This window comes from Pyrgilauda ruficollis, unplaced genomic scaffold, assembly GCF_017590135.1.
Source record: "Pyrgilauda ruficollis isolate IOZ18807 unplaced genomic scaffold, ASM1759013v1 scaffold12, whole genome shotgun sequence".
Taxonomy (NCBI): domain Eukaryota; kingdom Metazoa; phylum Chordata; class Aves; order Passeriformes; family Passeridae; genus Pyrgilauda; species Pyrgilauda ruficollis.
The window spans coordinates 8,435,650-8,453,100 of NW_024510321.1; the positions used below are offsets into that span (position 1 = coordinate 8,435,650).

At 41.7% G+C, this 17,451-nt stretch overlaps 1 protein-coding gene across 2 annotated transcripts in view; it reads left to right on the forward strand.

The window, feature by feature from the left end:
• The window catches only part of WDR37 (WD repeat domain 37), a 44,381-nt gene extending 38,097 nt beyond the window's left edge, over positions 1-6,284 (forward strand). For both annotated transcript variants that reach the window (XM_041487657.1, XM_041487664.1), the window contains 3 exons: positions 707-841; positions 1,509-1,623; positions 3,148-6,284. In XM_041487657.1, the coding sequence (XP_041343591.1) occupies positions 707-841; positions 1,509-1,623; positions 3,148-3,279 (382 nt within the window). In that variant the 3' untranslated portion in view covers positions 3,280-6,284. The remainder of the gene's footprint in view (positions 1-706; positions 842-1,508; positions 1,624-3,147) is intronic.
• The last annotated feature ends 11,167 nt before the right edge of the window (positions 6,285-17,451 follow it).

Genomic DNA, 17,451 nt, shown 5'->3' on the forward strand with positions numbered 1-17,451 from the left:
TGCCATTTTTTTATCTGACTCTCAGACTTTAGCTGCTTGTAAAACAGGACTAGAAATCATAATTAGAGATTGTTAATTGCTGTAGCTATTGATAGTGCAGCTACTACACTGGAGACTCTGTGTGTGGATTACAGCATGTTCATGTGTGTGTACAGAAGAGCTTTAGCTACATCTCAGGTGTTTGGGACCTCCTCAGTATCTGCAATGAATGAAAAGGTCTGGGATAGCTCTACAGAAATCTTTGGATGGAAAGAAAAGCTTGGTTACTGATCTCAAATCACTTAAGATTTGTACTCTGTGCTACTAATTCAGTTGGGGTTGTGGGATAAACCTGCTGGACATTAGTGCAGAACTTCAAAAGTGAATTCAGGTTTGAAGGCTGGGCCTGTTTAGCTCGTGTCAGAATCAGTGGCATATGAAAGATGCCTCCAGAGAGTCTCTACTGTTGGGCTGCTTCTCTTGGCACTTGGGCCACTCAAGCCCTGTTTGCCTTAAGTGTCATAGCTTCTTGTAAGAATATTTTTTAATTCAAAAGTAACTGCTTGGAATTTAAAAATTTCAGATTACTCTGCTTAAAAAAAAAAAAAAAGGTGAGCTACATGTGCTAAAGGAAGCACAGAAGCAGGAAATAAAACTTTAAATCAGATGCTAGTTTAATAAAGAAATTTAGAGCTTGACATCTTTGTCTTTACCCCTGGTTGTTTAGCACTGTGACATCTGCAGTTTTCACTGTGGGAGACAACGTTGTTTCTGGTAGTGATGACCGTACAGTAAAAGTCTGGGATTTGAAAAACATGAGGAGTCCTATTGCAACGATCCGCACAGATTCTGCAGTCAACAGGTGAGCAGATCTCTGAGTTACTGCTTTGCTTAATTCGTGCTTTCTTAATTAATTCTTAATTTCTTTCATATGTGGGAATGGTTTGAAGCTGTGCCACAGAGATTTAGCCTGGACATTTCTTTCCTGAGAGGGTGGTCAGTCCTGGAACAGGTTTCCTAGAGAGGTGGTTGATGCACCAAGCCTTCCAGTATCTAAGAAGTACTTGGACAATACCCTTAATAACATGCTTTAAGCTTTGGTCAGGCCTGAATTGGTCTGGTAGTTGGACTGGATGGTTGTTGCAAGTACCTTTCAACTGAAATAGTCTATTCTATTAATTCACTGAATATACATTTATTTTTTTGTCCCTGAAATTAAACTTCAATAAGAATTTGAAAAAGGTCTGAAATGGTTTTATAAAGTGCAGGTGTGATCAACATTAATTTTTAGTAAGTACTTTGCTTTCAAGAAATCTTCTATAAGAAAATGCATATGTTAAGGCTATTTGAGGATCTAGTACAATAGAAAATACCTTAATGGTTCAATATTTTTTTCATCTTCCATTTGTGAATTCTAGCCAGGAAAAATTCAGCTGCATCCCTTCCCATGAGCTTAAATTTGTGCTGTCAGTTTCTATTTGCCAGGCTGGTTGTTTGCTCCCCAGCCTCCTTTTGTCCCTTCTCTGCAGGATTAACGTGTGCGTTGGCCAGAGGATCATCGCCCTTCCCCACGACAACCGGCAGGTTCGGCTCTTCGACATGTCAGGGGTGCGGCTGGCACGGCTCCCTCGCAGCAACAGACAGGTACCTGCAGGGCTGCACCTTCAGAGTGCCTGTCCTTCCTCAGGAAAGGTTAAATGGCATTTGGTCTGCCTGGCTTAAAGCTGAGCAAATGCTGAATGGCACTGGTCTGAAAAAATACGCTGTTAGTTATTCAAAATAGCCGACGTGCCAATGTGAAACTTTTTAAACGTTTTTGTTGGAGCTGGAAATGGTGTTTCAAGTGAATTTCATCATGATATTTCCCCTTACTGAAGTGAAACACGTCTGCCTTCTCTATGAAATGGAAAAAGTGTGTAAGAGCATTTCTGATGCTCTTACACACTTTTATGTGTCTCCATGTGAATTGTGTCAGAAGAATGGCTCATGATGAGGTTTAATGGTGATTTTTCTCATGGTGATTTTTTTTTTTTTAATTATACATTGTCTAGTTGGTTTATATATTCCAAGCTGGATGGGGCTCTGAGTGACCAGGTGTACTGGAAAGTGTCCCTGCCCATGGCAGGAAGATTGGAACCAGATGATCTTTAAGGTCCCTTCCAACCCAAACCATTCTGGTGATTCTATGACACAGAAACATAGAGGGAAAAAGTGAGGGTCAGTTTTTGAGTTCACCTTGTATGACTTGGTGATAAATTCAAATTTTTTTATTTTATGCTTATTCACATATATTTTAGATACATCCTAGCATGTAATAAACCATCCTTGCTACAGCCATCAGGTTTTGTGCATTTATGGCACTATTTGGCATGGCAAGCATCACTAATGGAGCAAATCAGACTAAGTGAAAATAATTGGATTATGTCACATAAATAGGCCTTTTTAGGGGTTGATTCAGCAGTTCCTGATAGAAGTTACGAAGGAGTTCTAAGACTTACTTAATCTCTTTTAGATTTTTTTCTAATTTAGGTGGGTTTTTTAATTTATTGTAGTCTTGAGGTTTTTTTTTTTTGTGTACGTGTGCATATCTTCCTTTTTTCCTTAGTAATTCCATTCAAGCTGACACTACTGAAATCATTACTTTATTTATTTCTTTTTTAATCTGAATGTTGGTCAGAACCTATTTTGGATATTTTTGTTGGTATTGAACTATTTTGTCAGTATGACATTCTTCCTGCTACAGTATTATCGCTCCTGAATTATGAATGATATGGACACTTAGTCTTGCAGGCTTGTTACAAAGTAGTTGCTAGCAAGTAGTTCCTTATTTTAAGACTGCTTTTATAAATAAATTGCTAAAATCAAAATTTGATTCACTTTTATAAAGAAAATGTAACTAGATAGCAAACTGACCTTGGAAAACTCAAAAAATTTTGATGCACCTTTTTGTATGCATCTGTTGTTGCGGATGCAGTGCTGGTGCTGAGGAGTCACATCATTATGTAGACTTAGCTTGCAGATGCATGTAACAATGACCCTTAGCATTCCCAAGGGCTGTTTGCAAGGAGTAGGCTGAGGGTTGGCAGGGTTGCAGTGTGAGTTGCAGTGAGCTGTTGCCCAGCATTCCCAGTCCATGTCAGTAACGGTGCTGTCTCCCGCCGGCGGCAGGGCCACAGGAGGATGGTTTGCTGCTGTGCCTGGTGTGAGGACCACGCCATCTGCAACCTCTTCACGTGTGGGTTTGATCGTCAGGCCATCGGCTGGAACATCAACATCCCTGCTTTGCTGCAGGAGAAGTGAAGTGTTGAGAGTTTCTGCAGAGTTTGTGTCGCCGTGGACTTCTACACCTGGGCAGACTGTTCTGAACACTGGTCTGCTGTCGCTGTAAAAGCTCTTCCGTGAGGGGAGACTTGAGCAAGTGTTGTTCTTGTTACCACGTTGTGCACAGTTTGCATGGGTTGTACAGAAAAATGTGATTTTTTTAAAAATTGGTTTGTCTTGTGTATGAAATTTTATATTTTGGCATCCACTGGTCAATATGTTCACTGTTGTGTAGAGCACATAAATGTTCATAAGTTATTTAGCATTTAATAGTTACACAGTAGGGCATTACATTTGTGACATAAATGTGAAACTTATGTAATTACTGTAGAGAGTGTATACAGTCTGTTATGTTTTTCCATGACTCTACATATCTGCCTTGTGTTAAAAGGAATCTGCAGGGCTAAAACTTTGAAATGAAGTGTGAATTTCACTAGTTGTATGATTGTAAACATTTTCCTGTTTGCATCTGATTTGAATACTTTTTTTTAGTGCTGCCATATAGCGCAACTTCAACTCCATTTTTACTCCGGTTACTAGAGAAATAGTAGATTGGAGAAGGAAAAGGCAAGCAACTTGTAGTGAGTATAGACTGCCAGGTTTATTTGTAATCTTTTTTGTACTTTTTATTTTGAAAAAAGAAAAAAAGAAAAAGATTCATTCTGCCCTTCTTATATAAAGTGATTCTGAAACTTTTCGCATTTCATATTAGCAAAAATCCAGGATATTGCAATTCTAATCACTGAAATCTAGTCAAGCAAATTCTGAAGCACTTTAGTTTATAGCTATTGTTATAAACCATTTATGAAAGTTTGACTTTACCAGTGAATGTGAGCTAACCTTTGTAAGAAGGATTAATTCCTTTTGGTGATCTGCCCAGAAAGGAAATAATTTATTTGGGGGTTGATGATTTTGTTTATGTACCTACAGTGAGCATACTTTTGTGTTCACTTCCCATACTTTTATTTTGAGCCAGCAATACAAAGTAAATGAGTACTACCTCAAAAATGAATGTTGGTCAAGATGCATGGAATCTCTCTGTAGCCTAGAAAAAAGCACCTTTGGTCTCTGGCTGAAGTATTATCTCTGACAGGAGAGGAAAGACAATCATACTACATGTGATCCTTAAGGTAGTTAACACATAAAGCTAGTGGAGCAATACACTAAGTCAGCATCATATGTCACCCAGCCATGACAGGGGCACTGCAGCCTCTGTCTTGTTCCAAAAGGGGGTAATTAGCATAGCTCTCCCTTCTTTCTCCCAAATGATCTTACTCTGGTTTTGCTCCTCGCTGTGTTTAGCTGTTTTTGCAGTGGGGTGTTACTCTGCAGCTGCTGCTGTCAGTAAATGCAGGTGGCAGCTGATGTCTTGGAAAGAATGGAGGGGCTGCTTCAGACAGACACTTGGTTTCTGGCTGAAGGGAGGTGCTGCCCCTGGCTGTCTGACATATCACAGCGTAAGATGAAGGGTGGGGGTAAGGAAGGGTGCACTCTGACAGTGGAATCTTGGGTTCATGGTGGGTTGGCAGATGTATTAGGAGCTTTTTATCTCATCATCATGATTCTGTGCAACTACAGCTGTGCTCATGTCCTCTGCATCACTGTTTATAATGACATTAAGATGTGTGTTAGCTGGTCCTCCTGTTAACTAACATTTGTGTGGCATGGGAGTACAGTGGGATGGCATGGGATAATGAATGCATCAGTGAGGAATGGAAGGAAAATGGGGGTCCTAAACATTGTTTTGGACTGTAACATTGAGGAAATGCAAACTATTTAATGGAGAATATATGTAGTGTCTTTGTAGTACATGTCATCAGAGTGGTTTGATCCCTTGTTTTTTTCTGTTGTGGGGTTTGGGATTTTTTCTTGAGATACAAGATGGACAACTGTGCTGAAGTAACCTTAAATACTAAAACTAGTGAGGTTGCAGAAAGCAGCTGCAGAGTTTTAAGTCTTCTGGTGGTAAGAGTTAAATGATGTTTATTTTCACTTTATTTTTTTTTTCTCCTGGGTTTTTTGCTCTGGGTTAAAACCATTTGATGTTGGGTTACAGGTTTTATTCCTTAAGAAAACGAGACTCACTTTCTTTTAGTTGGTAACAGAGAGAACTTTACAAAGGTTTATGCTGTTTTTAAAAAAAGAGAAAAGTGTCTGGCCAGTACAAACAGTTTATCCAGCATGGCCTGCATGTAGGATCTGGACAATGGCTCTCCTTTATTTCCTGAGGCAGAGGAGGGGGTCACTGGTTTTGGTCCTGCTAAACTAAAGTGTCTAAGCTTCTCTCATACATATGTAGTACAGAACCACTGGACTCTATGCAGTTTAATCATAATTGCTGCAAACTTTTTATATCACCAGAGGGACCATCCTCTGGCACCAGAATGGGTGATTACATGGTTTCATTTTGAAAAGAATCAACCAAACAAGGTGCTAGAGCCACGTTCTTATGAGCAGGCTAATACTTAAATCAGCTGAACACTGAACTATCACTTAGTTTAGTTTTCTGTACTGTAGTGAAGAGTAAGCCAAACTGCCATTCCCCTTGAAGCTAAACATATGAGCAGGGGTAGTGAATATACTACATTGACTAAACATGGAAAACATTTCATGGCTCTAAATGTTCTAAAGAGTGTTTTTTTCAGCACTGAACAATGTCCAGCATTTCATTAAATGGAGCAGAGTTGCAGTTACAGTTTCAGTATTGTGCAGAATTTCACAGAAAACTCATCACTGGGCAAAACCAAGCTTCTGTGTCTTTCAAGCAATGCACATCAATTTTCACAAGGTTTGTGTGTACTTTACAATCAGAAAGATCTGGAATGAAACATCTTATTTGTTGCCTAAATCTGTGAAAACTACCTTTTGGGGAAAAGAATTTATAAGTTATGTGGAACCACTTTTTATTATTCTGCTAATTTGTTTTTAGATGTAAAATGTTTTTCTTCATTACAATTCAAAATGCATTAAAACATTCAACAATTTTTTTTTGCAATTTGCTGTTTTTCTGTGTTGCATTAAGGTTACTGTTGATGTTAATATTTCAATTTCTTGTAGTCAAAGGATCTACCTATTCGCTTTCCACTCTTTTCTACTAAAAAAGTTTGTTTCTGAGGCATTGATGAGCACAGTTTGGAAGAGAATATTACAGTAGGTCTTCTGTAGCACTAATGGTCACACTGCCAGTAAAGTATGTAGACTGAAAGGGTGTTCAGGACTGCATTTGTGTTGTCTTCTCCCATTCTGTATGGAAAAAAATTATAATTGCATCTTGTTATGCAGAATATGCAGGAGTTTCCATGGCTTTTCACCCCACTTTACAAACTGATATTTTAAAATGAAATCTAAACTTTTTTTTAATATATATTTAGAATACAGCGAAAGTGTTGCAAAACTACTCCGATGAGGAGAACCCACCCTCAGTTTTTCTGTAGGTTAAAGGTTGGTTGCTTGTGGCACCCATGTTCAAATGAAGGCTGTGTAGTGTTGGAGTAAAACCCAAAGCACTTGGTGTTGCAGAAAGCCTTGGGTTTCAGAAGCCAAGGCAGAGTCTTGGCTGGTACCTGAGTGCACCTTATTCTCCTTTAATGTGCTTTAGGATCCCTCATTGCCTCATTTGAGATTAATCAGAGTTGCTGGTGATATGGACCAAAAATAAGAGACTGGAGTTCCAAGGTAGCACAGCTGACATAAGGGCTGGGTTGATGCAGAATGCCAAACCCTGGACTTTAGTTGATTTTAGCTGAGGGCTTCCAAATCTGACTTAAACTTAATATTTCTAAGCTGAGGGCTTGCCAACTGACTTAAACTTAGTATTTCTAGTATTATTTTAAACCCCTTAGTAAATATCATGTACAACTAGTGGTTTCAGGAGTGTGTCTGTGTTTAAACCTGAAGATGAGCTGCAGGAGAACCACTCTGTCATGCACCATAGTTTGCTCTTTAGACCGGCATAGAAATTTTATTTAATGCTCTGTTGAGACCTGAGTCTGTCACTGAAAAATTACTCAGCCTTGTGATATTTTATTTTTAAGGAGTGTTGTTACCTTTTCTAATTCCCACAGGTCAGAGTTTTCTGAACATAAGTAATTTGCAGGAGCTTACGGAGGAAATCCTGTTTAATTCAGACTGTAAATCCTGGTCAAAACATACCATTAACTGGGAGAGGTGTGTTATACTGGAGCAGTGTGGGATTTTGTAGATGTGCTGCTTGTCAATGTCCTCCAAGTGAGAATATTCAGTACTACCACAAGGGGCTGTTTCTCAGAGGTGTAGGGCTGAGGCTGGTGAGTGTTTGCAGCTTTGAACCCCAGTTCCTGAATTAGCAGCTTGGATGTCTGGTTCAGGTTTGGGGAGTTTCTGGCATGGTTCAGCATTCCATGTAGAAGGTGGAATTCATGCATTCAGACTTACTGTAGGAAAATGGAAATGATGCAAAATGTCAGTGGTGGCATGTACAATAGAAGAATGTTAATGTAGAAAAAATCCCAAAGTTCTGCCTCTGCCTTGAATTGTTTTGAAAATGGAAGCTTCAGCCTGGCTGGTGACTGCTGTGCAGTGGAATGACACCACCCCACTGCATGTTAATTGTGTTGCTTGACTCTGCTTGAAGCTTCACTTCCATTTGTTAGAAACTGCTACAGTTCTGCCTCCTTCCACTGAAACTTGTCATGCTTGGCATTTGTTTAAGTTTAACATTCATTTTGTGTCGTTCCTCTCCCACTTGTGTTTGTGGCATTTCTCTTCTTCCTAGGGCAGAACAAATTTAGTTACATCTTTATTTCAAAGCCCTGTACCAATGAAACAAGACCATCCAGCAGTCCTGTGCTGGGAGGAGAGAACTGACTGATCTCAATGTGCACTTTTCATCTTCATGATTTTTTCCTGAAGGCTGTATGCATTAATGGGGTTAGTGAAGGCTGAATCAAGTCTGTGCACCTTAACTGATGAGAGAAAATAGACTTGCAGTGAAGTTGTAGGTTACTTAAGGCTTTGGAAAGGAGCACCCAGTGATTTCAAGTGCTGCAGAAGATTTATGGAGAAAGACTTTTCCCTTAGTTTGGAGCTTCTGTGCTGTATGCAAGAGTGGTGACACACCATCTGAGAAGGAATTAAGATCATTTGAGAAACACAGAGGCACATCTGTGGTGAAAGCGTTTGGACTGCAGATGAGAACACAGAGGAAGAATAATGAAGGGGGATGAGAAACTGGAATAAAATTGGGACAGCTGTGGGAGGTAGGCAGGAAGAAAATGCCAAGTGGTTCATAGGAGTGCATGTCTAAAAGGTGGAATTTATTGGTCAGTTGGGGATAAACTGCTGGGAAGTCAGTGTCTGGTGAGTGCTCCTGACTTTGTGAGGAGCAGGGAAAGCAGAGAAGGGACAGCAGGGCAGGGCCAGCCTGCAAAGGGGAAAACAGCAGGACTGAGCTCAGGTGAAGCATGGATATGGGGATGTGCTTATGGCTAGAGCCTAGAATGGGAACAACTAGAAATTAAGATTCCTTTGTATTTTTTGAATCAGTCTTCTTGGTTTCTACATCCTTGATTTTGGGAGAAAAGCTTATTGCATATATAGAGACAAATTCATTTGTATATATTGAATTTTCCATTTCAAGTGTTGCAATGGTGCAGAGATCACTCAACAGCTGATGCATTGCTAGGTTTACAATTTACAAGGATTTGTAATCTTGGCAGAGAAGTACAGATGTTACATACAAACTCCAGGTATGGCAGCGGGGCATGTGGTTAATTAGGAATCACTCCCAGACTGGAAATTTCTTGAGGGAATAGTTGATTTGGAAGAAGGAGATGATATTTTGCACAATCCCTTTGAGATTACTTTGCCAGTCCAGAAAGAATCAGAGTGGTTTTGGTTGGAAGGGACCTTTAAAGGCCGCCAAGTCCAACCATCCTGCAATGAGCAGGGACATCTCCAACTAGACCAGGTTGCTCAGAGCCCTGACCTTGAATGTTTCCAGAGATGGGACGTCCAACACCTCCCTGGACATCCTGTGAAACATTGGGAAAAGTGCAGTTTTGTAAAAAAGTTCTTCCTTATATCTAGTCTAAGTTGACCCTCTTTGAATTAAGTTGACCCCTTGCCCTATTACAACAGGCTCTTCTAAAAATTTTGTTTCCAACTTTCTTAGAGGCCTCATTTAAGCACTGGAAGGTTCAGTATTTTAGGCCTGAACAGCCTGAATTGACCGGGGAATCTCTCTAACTAAACCAAAACAGGGGCATCCAAACATACAGATTGCATCAGGGAGATAATGCTGTGTTTTCAGTAGTGCCTTGGTTCTGGGAAAGGCAGAACTGGCCTTTCCTTCAAATTTTCACCATGTTGATCTGTCAAAATTTGACAATCTCGTTCACAAATCCAAGTGAAAATATGTACAGATTTTGACTTCAGTGATCAAAAGTCTGACTCCAGTTGCCGCAATGATTTTGGTCAAAGTATAAATCTTAAATACAGATATGATCAGTCTTACACAGAGGTGGCATTTTGACAGCAAGGAAAACAAATAGCTGTCTGACTTCATCAAATAATGTCATACACTTATGTAGGTTTAGCATTTAATACTTTTAATGATTTACTTTTAATGATTTTTCAATACTTTTAATTTTTTTAAAGCATGTTACTCCTTAATGTGCTTAATTTGGATAAAGGCAGAAATCTCAATTTTAGGTTTTTTTTTAAACCTTATTTAAATCTTTGCTATGTCATTGAGATCAGCCTTGTACAAACACAAAACTGAACCTGAGTATTTTGTGGAGCAGTGTGTCCTCTGATATTTGAGCATATAGAAAGGTGAGTAATGCTAATGCAGAGAAAGAGTAAAATCTGACACACCACACAACAAACACCACTGAAATCAGGTTGATGGTGTAATAAAAACTTAAAGTACAGTATTAAACATTAGAAGGAAGAGACATGAAGGAAAAGCAAAACTTTTCAGTGTCGCTTTAAAGGGTAGGGGGTGTAGTGATGACATCTTTATTAATGAAGGTTGTTTTTCAGTGTGGATAATTGCAGGACATGTTTTGGCCTCTCGTGTTTTATGAAGCTTGTGAAAGCTGTCTCTGCCAGAAGGCTGTCAGAATGTTGGATGCTGTCATTGAGTGGTGCCATCTTCAAAGGTGCTGAGCTCCTGTCAGCGTTCTGCGCAGTCTGGCGGGTGGTTGCTAGCTCGGAAAATCAGATTCATGAGCCTAAATGTGGATCTAGAAACTTCATTTTAGGAGCCTGTTTTTGAAAATGATACCCTAATTTTGTATATATTTTATATTGCTGCTGAATTAATGAGCTGAAAAGTTCTTGGCCACAGATGCATGGTTTACTGAAATATAAGAAAAGCAGAGAAATTATTTTCCCTCCCAAATTATATAAGGCTACTTAGAGTTTACTGTTGGGAAACTGAAGCTACGTTGCGTCAGTTCCAGATATAACTACTTACTGCTCAGTGAACAAACACTTCATTTCAGATGCTCATTTTTCATCTTGCAAAAATCTCACCAATGCAGGCATCATAGCATGAGCTCTCCATAGCAAAGGGAATGGAAGGATTAGCTGATTATAAATGTGCAGACAGATAGATAGATAGATAATAGATTAAAGTCCCAGACATTTCTGCCGTTATCTGCAAAACTGAGGAAATCAAACCTGACTATATGCATATGGCTCTGACCATCCAGACTGATGCTGTGTTTCTGTGAAAACATGATGTTTTGGTAGATCTCTCCTGTGCTTACTTGAGGACACTACTGGATGCCCATCTGCAGATGAGCTTCCAAGGGGGATCTTCGATGTCCAGAAACAAATGTAAAAACAAGAGGTAACAGAGGAGGCACATACTTCTGTCTCCAAATGGTTTTGACCAGAAAATACAATTTCCTTGAATTAACCAAGTGCTCAGCATTTGCTTATTTTGGTGCAGGCACAGGAGCCTGACCTTCACCTTGCACCTGAAATGGCATCAAATGAAACTTGCTTGTAACTTTTTTGTGCCAGCAAGAGATGGAGCCACCTTTTAAACCCTGAATTTTTTCTTCTTTTTTTTTTCTTGCTCAACTGCAGCATCTTCCTTAGTCTATGCAGGTGTATGTTTGCAGTAGTATTTTTAATGATATGATTTATTTTGTCAAACTTGTATTTTGCTTTAAGGTTTAAGAACTGGCAAGGTCTTAAAACAGGTATAAACAAATCAGCTGTGAACAGTGAATTAAAGGAAAGTTTAACAACAAGAGCCCATTAGAACCATATCCCTGTGGAGATTAGCTGTGGTCCACATAAAGCCAGCAGTCACAAGAAAAATACAAGTACAGCAGGCAAGACCATCTGAAATCCTGAAGTTTTGCTTTGCTGGAAAGAGAGACCAGCAGGTAGAGCTGCTTCTGGAGAATAAAGCAGTGAGGGAGTGCTGGGCAAAGCCCTGCCAGCACAGCATGCCAAGGGTTGCTCCTGCTCCACAGATGAAGCTGTTAGACAGCAAGTGGGTGCTCACAGACACCCACAGATATTGGAGGCTTCACCTTCACATTTTTCAGGCTTCTCAGAACTTTGCCAGTTCCCTCTTTCCCCTTCCACCTCCTCACACCAGCTCTTCTCTGTGCCAGGCTGTGTGGGAAGCATGGGGACAGAAGAAGGTGGAGATGAATAACAAGGGATTGGTGAAGAGAATTGTCAGGATGAGGCGCTGGACAGAAATGTTTGCTTGGAAAGATATTGAGTGTCTGGTCAGGGTGGGCCTCCAAAAACAGAGAGAGGTGGGATGAGGGAGCGAAGGGCCTTTGCAATGAAAACAAGAATCTTGTGAGGTTGTGTAGCCTTAACAAAAAAAAAAAAAAAAAAAAAAAAAAAAAAAAAAAAAAAAAAAAAAAACAACAAAAAACAAACAAACAAACAAAAAAAACAAACAACAACAACAAAAAAAAACCAACACTTGATGTGCAGAGAGATTTTAAAGAGATGTTTGATGTGGTCAGAGGAAAATCTAATTTTCAGCTGTATCAACTGTGAGACTAAAGGAAAGGAGTTTGCAGGAAATTGGGGTGTGACCAGCACCATCATTTTAGTTTGGCTGAAGAGGGAAAGGTTGTGATTCACTGATGGTGTAAAAAAACATAAATAAAAAATTTATTTATGCAGAACTAAAACCTGAAATAAAGGCAAGATCCAAGAGCAAGGCAGAACTTGGGGAGAAGCAGCTCTGCCCTCCTTCAGTATCAGGTGAGTGCTGGGGGAGATTGGGCAAAGAGGAATGTGAGTAGAAGTACAAGGTCTGGAGGGAGGCAGCTCTAGCTGAGCTCAGCTGGCACTGGCAATGCCAGGGCCCTGTGGTGCTGCAGGAGTGCAGTGCCAGCATTCCCCAGCAGCTCTGTGGCAGTGCCAGGGCTGGGGCTGGTGGCACTGGGTGGCTGTGCAGGGGGCTGGGACAAGGACCCCGAGGAAGGGAACATCAGCTCGACCATGAAATCACAGGAGAGGGTGAGAGGGTGTGAAGGGGATGGGCTTTAGTCACCAAAGTGAGCGAAGGAGTCGAGAAGATGAAAAAACTGACACAAGTCAGTGTCCGTGAGAGTAAAAAGAGGAGCAGGTAAGGTGACATCATGGTTTTGTCACTTTTCTTTTGGAGGAGCTGATGAGATCCAGGGCAGTGAGCAGGAACACTGAGTATTTGAGGACTTGGCTGAGAATTCTGGGAGTGAGTTCAGCTGGATCCTGTCTGGTCACGGGCTGAGAAATCAAGTTCATCTGAGTTTTAAAAAAGAAAACCTGAACTCCTAAAGGTTTGCCTTATAGCTGAAGTTTAAAAAAGAATAATAGGAATAATAGGAATAATATCTTAGGAACATCTTCTTTACCAGAGCAGAGAGGCCTCAGTTTGTATTACTGAGTACAGGAGGCTTTGCCACAAGGTCAAGCATTCCTTGCAGCAACCTCTCTGTGCCCGAGGCCTCCCCAGCAAGACACCGTGTTTGCACTGCCCTGGCTGCTCCAGGAATGCAGTGTTTAGTATCACAGATATAGAAGCTTCCTATTTTTGGGCTCTTAAGTGTCCAAATGCACTCTGGTTTTTCCACACCCCATCCCTCTGTGCCATGCTGTTGGCCTCAGCAAGCCTTCAGGGGTCAAGTGTTTGTGAGAGCCTCATCTGCTCTTCTGGCATTTTACCTTGAATCAACTACCACTGAAACATCACTAATTTCTGCTCTCCCACTGGAGAGCCACAGCCACTGGGATGTTCCCTTCCACTGTTCTCTCTGCCTCCTGAAAAAGGGCTTTTTCTTGCCGTGTTCAGCGTCTTCCTTTCTCAAAGTGACTTGAGGGGGCACAGAAAGGTAAAGCCAAATGCACAAACAAAGATTTTTCCTCATCAGGCTTTTTCTTAAGCAGCTTCTGTGATGCCACAACCAAGCTGCTCAGTCAATAGCCTTTATATTTGTTTTCCCATAATGAAGGCCAAAGATTAATTTATCTGGACGTCCATTCCACCTTGCAACACAGCCTTGTGTTATACTTGATAACACGTAGAGCTATTTTAATACAGCTTAATTTGATTGTGATCTTTAGTTAATATCCTTTTGATTTTTCCCTCTAACCTGTGTTCCTGAAATTTACAAGTATAAAATCGTAGGAGAAATTGTATCTGACTTCTGATCCACTTTGTTAATAAGCTGATTACAAGTATTTAAAGTTATCTCCTCTTCTCCAGATGCAACAGAACAAATGACCTCTAAACACCATTAGTCTTGCCAACAAGTTTCAGAGCTCTTGCTGGAAATAAACAATGTCAAAATGCTGATGGAGACCTTGATCCTGCAAGTTGAATGACTGTACAATTCCAGCTGAGCTCAGTGGAGCCCTATCAAGGCACAGATTTCCAGTCCTGTAGTTCCATCAAATGTGCAAGCTTTGACTTGGAGAAACTGCCAATAATGTGGGTAATTTGCAGGAAATATTTGGTTTATGATTTTTCTGTGAATACCACGGGTAGGTTGTTCCCTCTGCTGGGGTTAGAGGCAGCACAGCCCAGTGCTCAGCCCAAGGATAACAAAGGTGCTGCTGCTGCCCATCCTTGCCTCTTTCCTCTGGTGCCTCACACCTTTATCCTTATTTTTTATGTCCTGAGTTTTTGCACAGGATCAACCTCATTGTGTATTTGGGTGAGGCTGGTGAGCAGCACTTTGCCTCTGTGGGAGCAGGGCTGTGCTCATCTGTGCTTCCCATGGCAGGGAAGAGCGGGATCTCTCCCAGAGGTGACCTCCAGCAGTCAGTGCAAATGTGGGTCAGCCCAGATCTGGGGACATGGGACATGAGACCTGGTTGGGATCCTCCTCTGAGGACCTCTGGAGTCACAGTTAGAAGATAATGAGAATGGGGGGGTTTTAGCACCCAAATGCTGGGAGGGAGGGAAGGAACTTGTCCATTGGTTTTTAGGTCCACAAGTTATCCGTGAATTGCCAGACTTGAAGGTGAGCTCTGGCTACCAGGGAGCTGCAGGCACTGGGACAGGGTTATGTGGTTGCTGAGTGCCCCGCCCATGGAAATGTGTTGGGAATAACTCTTGTCCAAGGGCTTTCCACAGCAAATGTTCTCTGTGCCAAGAGTGCTGCTCCAGGGCTGCACCATTTTTCCCTGCAAGGGAGCCCACCTTTTCTCTGGGACTGATTTTATACTGGTGTTTCTCTATTAACCACAACTGCTTTGCATGAGGAATCCAAGAGCAGAGATTCTTTTTCTTTTTGGGAAGAAAAGAAACCTTTTCTGCTCCATTAGTAATGTCTCTGCAGGGAAAAGATGGACTTTCCTGCTTGTGTGGTCCCAGGCCCTTTCAATGTAAAAATTCAGGAGTCAACATACACTTAAAAGACATTAAATAAGGAACTCTCTGACAGTGTCCCTAGAGCTCCATAATTCAACAAATAATATGCCAGAATAAATTCTTAATTTTTGCTATTTGTGTTCCATTTCTTTCCCATTTAACTGATTTTCAAAGTATAAACCAGCACCAAGCTCTGTAAAAACTTGTGGCAAGAATGAAAGAAATGTTCTGGCTGTTTAAGGACAGGAGGTGCATGCTGGATTTGCGCCAGAACATGGTGTTTGCCATGGCTGCCAAACCACAGCCAAACCTGTGTCAAAGACTTGCTGCCAAACCATTGGGTGGGCACGTTTGGGATGGGCACGTTTGGGACCCCCAGCTCCACCCTCCCTGGAGCCTCCCCTGGAGCCTGTGTCTCAGGGCTGGGGAGAACAATTTCAGCGTTCACAGGGTATGTGCTCTCAGCTCGCAGCTCTACACAAGTCCTGCTCTATTGCTAATGCACTTGCCTTTATTTTCTTCTTTTTCTGTCAGAAATCTCCTATCGTGTGTATTTACCAAAAACTATCCCTGAGTGAGCAGAGCTGCTGGCCCCAGGTATTTCCCAGGGAGGAGGGTTTGGACACACGGGGATGTGTCGTTAGGAATAAATGCCAGCAGAGGGCACACCAAGATATGCAGACAGGAAAAAAATAAAATTGGGTCTCTTCGTTTTGTCTGAGGAGTTAAGCAAAACTCTGTTGGTTCATAATTCATGTGCCTGTAGGACATTGTAAAGGAATATAATTGATCTTTTAGGGCAGTGGTGGTATTTTGCTTTGCAAAAGCAATCAGCAAAATATCTTAAAACATCTATGAATGTAACATGATTTCAGATGTGCTGATGGAAAGAAAAGAGGCTCTTTCCCCTGGCTCACCCAGTCCCCTTCCATTAGCCTTTCCCCCACCACACTTAGAGGCAATAATGCAAGCACAGTTTTGCTGTTTTAAAGCCTCAAAAGCATTTTTGATTTTTAATTTTTTTTTTAAATAATAATTACATCTCTCTTATTGTGCTATCATTTTAAATTAGCTTGCTTCTATTGCATTTCTGGGCTAGATTTATACTGCTTTGTGGTGGGCATTGTTTTCCAGCTTAGACTGCTTTTCTGGGTGGGATTGTGCTATGGAAATCACCCAAATGTGAATCCTCCTGGGGACGGAACATGCTCAGGCCTTTGTCCAACAGCAGATGCTAGCAGCTATCCAGCACCAACACACTGCAAGGGAAATATTGATGCCATCCATTGGTACTCTGCCTTAAGGACCCTGGAAAGTCACTGAGTCCAGGCTGTCCCCTGCCCTCTCAGTCCTGGGGCTCTGGGCTGGTGTTTGCTGGTGACACAAGGGGTGGTGATGGGAGCAGGGGCTGGTGGTGTGAGCTGCTGACTCCACGGCCCAGATCAACCCAGGTGCAAGGCAGCTGATGAGGGTGGAGAGAGAATAAAAAGCCTGTAGCACTTAAAAAAGAAAACTGCAAGCTTATTCTCCCCAGTTTTTAAAGGTTATAAAGTATTTTAGCTAATCAGGTAAATTGTTTATCAAACTCTCCTACACTTTTGTTAAAAGTTAGGACCACAACTCTCATTTTGGAGCCAGTGAAACATGGTTTGTTTGGCAGGTGGATAGAGGGAGTTGATTCTTACTTGCACCAAGCTGACACCAGTCTGGAGATGCTGCATTGCCTGGGGCCATGCTGCAAACCCAGGGGAGGGTCGGACTTGGAGCTCCCTGCTCTGTCCCTGTTCACCAGTGGTGGGTCACGGTGGCAGTGCCAGCCCTGCCTGACAAAAGGATCACAATCCCTGCCAGAGTGCACAGGTGGCACCTGCAGCTACCCGAGATCCAAAATGCAGGAAGCTGAACCCACCCGTGGATGGCCCCATGCCAGCTCCCCCTGTCTGGTGGGGCAGAGTTCACCGAGGCTTTCCTAAGGGAGAACAAACCATGTAAAAAATTCAAATTCTCTCAAGAGAGTGAGATTCTTCCACCAGAAAAGCCAGGTGTGCTCAGACGTAAACCTGGAATCAGCTGAGGCAGCTGGCACAGCCCCAAAGCTCCTTTTGGGGGGTGGTGGCTCCAAAACTTTTGCTGGTTCTTTTTTGGCTGCCACAGGCTTGAATTGAGGCCTTTACTGCAGGAATAAATAGGTAAAGCAACCTGTGTGTAGCATCAACCTAAGCATGGTGGTGACTTAGGCTCTTCAGGAATTTTTTTAGTTGTCAGGAGGGAGGTTACTGGTACAAGCCCATGGGTGAAAGCAGCTCCAAGGTGGTTGCCATTAT